Source organism: Nestor notabilis, unplaced genomic scaffold (assembly GCF_000696875.1).
Source record: "Nestor notabilis isolate BGI_N333 unplaced genomic scaffold, ASM69687v1 scaffold807, whole genome shotgun sequence".
NCBI lineage: Eukaryota > Metazoa > Chordata > Aves > Psittaciformes > Psittacidae > Nestor > Nestor notabilis.
In genome coordinates this window covers 9,754-15,150 of record NW_009934902.1, presented here as the reverse complement: position 1 = coordinate 15,150, position 5,397 = coordinate 9,754, and the positions used below count along the sequence as shown (strand labels likewise).

Here is a 5,397-nt window from a genome sequence, read left to right as displayed (position 1 = left end):
CCAGCCTGGCCCTGAACACGGCCGGGGATGGGGCAGCCACAGCTTCTCTGGGCAACCTGTGCCAGCGCCTCAGCACCCTCACAGGGAAGGTATTTTTCCAGATACCTAATCTAGGTCTGCCCTGTTTCAGCTTGAGGCCACTCCCCCTTTTCCTGTCCCTATATGCCCTTGTAAAATGTCCTTCTCCAGTTTTCCTGTAGGCCCCTTTAAGTACTGAAAGGCTGCTCTAAGGTCTCCCTGGAGCCTTCTCTTCTTCAGGCTGAACAAGCCTAACTCTCTCAGCCTGTCTTCATAGCAGAGCTTCTCCAGCTGTCGAATCATCTTCATGGCCCCCTCTGGACTTGCTCAAGTATCCTGAAAGCAGCTTTATGTTGTTGTTTCTTTTTCACTTGGTTGGCCTGAAAATGATGTGTTGTGTCTGATGTGGGGTGCATAGCTGTTTAAGCCTTTTGAACAGTTCAGTTAGAACTTCCGAGAAATCCAAATAATTTAATTTTTAATTTCTAAATAACACATGGCCGCATGCCCTCACCAATTTAGTGTATATTACAGCTATAAAAATCCCCAGATGTCGGATCTCTTGAATGACTTTGACTTCAGTTGTACAGGAAAAGATATTCTGACCAGGTGATACCATAGGCTAGCCTCTTCAGCTGACCTGCAAAGTTACAAGTCACCATTTATAATATTTTAAAATTTGTATAAAATTAAAAAGACTATTATAGAAAATTCAACCTTACCTTGCATGCCTGCAACAATTTCTGTAATATATTTTCTATGTATAGTGTGTGTGTGTGTGTAAGTGTGGATATGCACACATACATAAACATGAGTGTGCATGTAATTTAATGCATGTGTATGTATGTCTGTAATATCTTTGTTGTTTTTCCTCAGGTGGAAGGTATCTGTTGTCTTAATCTTATACTCCTACACTTAAAGAATGACTATTGTCCTTTATGGAGCCTGACTGCTTTAAATTACAGTAATTCTTGGTGCTGCTGCTTCTGTGACAGAGGTCTTGCACATCAAACTTTTAAGAAATGTCTACTTTTCTTACTCGAATTCCAGTCACGTTTTCCCTTGTGTTGATACAGCTGCACACTTTCTGGGTTGATGCTGAAAATTACTGCAGTGTGACAAAACCATGGTTTGCCTCAAGGATTGCCTTCCCACTGAGTTTGTATCTGCCTGGAAAGATGTCCAGGGAAGCGCTGAACAGGATTTTGCTGACCAGGGGAGGGCCTCCACTCTACAGTCTCACTGAAGTGGAAGCACAAGTATGTGTTGTGTAGTAAAGAATTTGTAAGTTGATGCTGTCAAAGACAAGAACTGAAACAGTCTAGCACACTGTCAAATGATGAATGATGCTATGCATAGTAGCCTTGCTAAACCTAGGGCTCTTAGACAGTTTTGTGTCTTATCAGATATACAGGGATGCCAAGGAGTGCCTAAATCTCCTGTCGAAGAGATTGGGAACATCTCAGTTTTTCTTTGGAGATACGTGAGTGTGATTTTTTGTTTTGTTTTGTTCTGTTGTTTGTATTTTGGGTTTGAGGTTTTTGTTTCTTTTTAATGACTAATAAAACAGGTACCACATGACTGTGAACACAAATATTTTTTGTTCTGTTTTTGGATTTTTTTATCTGTCACAATGTAAAGAGTGGTGCATGGTAGTTTCACATCTCACACTCTGCATTACAGATAAATCTGAGTAAATAAACAGGTCACTAACAAGACATTTGGAGTAAGGCAGTGTGGTGTCTCCCTTATCCTGAATTTTTCCAGAGAGGCAGACTACAGCTGCTAAGAAAATGCGGGGTTCTTGATGAGTTAGCGTTGCACTAAGGAATGCTTTTCTAGCCTCTGAATGTCGCCTCCTGTGCTCATATGCAGAAAAACTGCTTTAACCCTGGGTGTTACCAGCACCTTCATGGGAGGAAGGTGTATGTCTGGGAACACTCCTCTTTCTGTGGTACGTCCACAGAGCAGGAAACGTATATTGCCAATGATACAGTGTGAACAGTTCCTAAAAATGATGATCTCTTCCTTTAGCCAGTTAAGTTGGACCACTTCATGAGAGAGGATTCCTGATCTACTGGCATACAGTTTGGATTTTATAATACAGAAGTGTGGTTTAGAGTGACTTATCAGCATTAGACTTCATTTTAATGCTGAAGTTACTGTTCCAGCTTGCCAGCATGTCTGTAGTTCAGAGGTGCTGAAATCAGTAGGTCATCTGTACGTTTACCAGATTGATTTGAAATCAAAGCATTTAACAGATTTATATGAAAAGATGGAATGCTGGAAAAGCTGACTCTGTTCTGTCCTCAGTTGTGTTTGACATACACAGAGAATATTTATGTTATAGTGGTCTTAATGTCTTACTTCAGTCACTTTGTTTTTTGTTTTGTTTTGTCACTCTTTTCAGGCCTACCACCTTGGATGCCTTTGTGTTTGGTTTCCTTGCACCAATTTATAAAGTGTGCTTCCCCAGAGTACATCTACAAGAGCATTTGAAACAGCTTCCCAATCTGTGTCGATTCTGTGATGGCATTTTAACTTGCTACTTCAGGTTAACTGCCTCAGGTAAGCTTTGTTTATTTTTCCCTTTTTGTCATCTATAGTCTTGTTTGGATTAGGACTCCAGTATTCCATCTGTGAACCAAGGCAGAATTAGATTTTATGTAGTCTATGCTAGAGCTTCTGTGGGGAAATGAGGCAGAGAGGCTTCTGAGGTTGTGCTCTGTCAAGCATTGGTAAAAATGCACATGTATGCTATGGCTTACGCTTAGTACTCCTGGTTTTCTCACATGGAATGACTTTTACACTTAAATTCTTGTTTGCATAAAAATACTGCATGAACTTTCTCTCCAGTGTGGATTTATTTTTAAGGATTTAAAAGCTTTTCTAAATACCTTTTTACTCTTCATCTTTCTGCCTTCACTCTCCAGGCCATTCTCCGGCTGGACAGGATACAGCAGATGCTAATCTGCAGAAACTCACACAACTTGTAAATAAGGAATCCAACTTGATTGAAAAGGTTATGTTTGCTTCAGTCTCTAATTTTCCTGCTTCATTGTGGTTACTTGTTCACAGATACTCTTGCACGGCAAATGCAACTGTATGGTGGACATTTTATTTTAACTACTTCTTTTCTAAATGAGTTACTTTGTGTAGAGAGGCAGGAAGAATTACGTCAGTTGAAAATAATAATGAAACCTTGTACTTCAAAAATATTTTCATTACACACAGAAACATTATCTCGCAAGCATGCATACGAACAAAAGAAGGGTGTCTTTCTGCAAGTACATTCCAGGAAAGAAATCAAATGTATTGATCAAAACCCAGAAATGGTCCTTCAAGTTAAGACCAATTGCTGGCTCTCCTTGCTCCCAGCTGAATGCTATAGTCACTTACATACAGTCACTCGTTCCTCTGCTTGTTCTACATCCAGCTTTTATTTCTTTATATTCTTTGTCTCTAAGACTGCGTCACTCAGCACCTATCAAAAGCTATACAACTCACGTGAAAAATACTTGTGAAGAATTAGTCTTCTGATGCAGACAGAACACTTTAACTAGAAGGACAGAAGGCATTTCTTCCCGAAAAAGACCAGAGTAGGAAATAGATCATTAACTATGAACAGCTTCTGTAGCTTTAGGTATGGATTGTATCTCCTCTTGAGGTATTGAAGTGGCTGTGGAAGTTTTAAAGACTCCTATCTTGAGGAAGTGGGATGAACTAGACAACCTCTGGAGATCTACCTTGTGCTGTCTTCTGTAATTCTCTTTATTCTGTAGTAACTAGACTCTCTTTGATACCACATTACACACAGGGCATTAGATTGATTTCCTGTGAAAATGTAAAATCTTTATATTTCAGATATTAATTTTAACATGTCTTTGAAAAGGTCTTATCACAAGTACTTTATTAAATAGTTTTTGAAATCAGTAACTAATCTAAATTCACCCAGCGCCTCCAGGACATTTCTAATTTGAAAAAGATTTGTTCTTGCAGTGTGCTGAACATGCAAAATCATCCACTGATATTACCAGTTTGACTTTTGATCAGCTTTCTTTTTTTCTTTTTTTTTCTGATGCTGCTGCATTTGGCTTTTGTACAAAATTGAAACTTTGCTCTCCTAGAAGAAGGTAGCAGTGTTGCTTTCTTCAGTAATGCTGACAAAATTATTTGAGCAGAGCAACCTATTTGCCCTTTGGGTTCGATGCACCATATGCCTGTGGAATGAATAGTTGCTTTAACACAAGCATATCTTTGGGAGTGGAAAGGAACGAAGGTGTCAGTTTTAGCTGGGCCTGGAATAACGGGAAAAAAATACCCCAAACGAGAATTAATGATGGCAGCGCTGACAAATAGACAATTGTTTAATCTGTATTCTACTGTTTGCCAGATCCGGCTCTCATTATTTCTCTGCAGATGGACGACAACCTTCGTAAGAGTCCTCAGCATCCCCCTCGAAAGCTAAAGACGCTCAAGCTTGCTGCAGGTGGAGAAGAAAGCAGTCCATTGAATCGTTTGTCACCTTGACAGCTTTTGTTGTTCTTACACCTGTATTTGCCTTCAACTCTTCTGAGCGCCACAGTAAATTTTTTCACATGAATGTTGTTTCGTAAGGGAAGAATCTGTTTATGGGTACAGCTAGGAAGAAATAGAGCTTTACAATCTCCTATCTACCTGCTCTTTTAAGAAATTGTGTAGTTCAGGCTGACCACACACTAAACTGAGGCTAAAGTAAACAGGAGGCTTATTCTTGCAGATGTTAAAGTGGTTTTGTACAGCATATTTTTGCCTCTAGCCTAGCAGAAATGTTGACCAAAAGTTTAAATTCCACTTGCAGAATGTTCACCATTATTTTATTTTGTGGCTTTTGATTTTACTGTAATCATGTTACTGTATGTGAGTGGGTATACTCTTGTATCTGTCTGAAAGTCCAGTTGCAAAATCATTGAAAAAACTGGGGGGGAAGAAAAAGAAATGTTGGTCTTGGTGGCAGCCAAGAAATGAAAAGTGATGGGAAGAAGTTAAATATTTTTATTGTACATTCATGAACACTTTTTTCTTTTAAGGTTGTTTGTATTTTTGAAAGCATTATCATATTGTACTTTGAGGGGGATTGTTGGAAAGTGTGTGCAATGTGGGAGTACAGTGATGTACAGTACTAACATTTCACAGGTACCTGGTATTAGTCCTGAGTGAAAGAGGCTTAGCCTGTGCACAGGATAATGCCACATGCTGCGGAACTGTTAAGTGAGAATCAGAGAGGACCAGTAGTGAGATGGAGAGATTTGATTGGATCCTGTCAGGATGAGAGACTTGACTAGCAAACACACTGTGGCTCTGGATTGAAAGGGACTGATTAGGGCTGTATGAGAAAGT

The 5,397-nt window shown here is 39.5% G+C and overlaps 1 protein-coding gene across 1 annotated transcript in view; it reads left to right on the top strand.

Annotated features, from left to right (window-relative positions):
• Positions 1-4,548, top strand: part of MTX3 (metaxin 3) — a gene marked incomplete at its 5' end in the record, with an annotated part of 11,327 nt that extends 6,779 nt beyond the window's left edge. The window contains 5 exons of the mRNA XM_010017554.1: positions 1,095-1,277; positions 1,425-1,501; positions 2,429-2,586; positions 2,952-3,040; positions 4,438-4,548. Of these exons, the coding sequence (XP_010015856.1) occupies positions 1,095-1,277; positions 1,425-1,501; positions 2,429-2,586; positions 2,952-3,040; positions 4,438-4,548 (618 nt within the window). The remainder of the gene's footprint in view (positions 1-1,094; positions 1,278-1,424; positions 1,502-2,428; positions 2,587-2,951; positions 3,041-4,437) is intronic.
• Between the last annotated feature and the right edge of the window lie 849 nt (positions 4,549-5,397).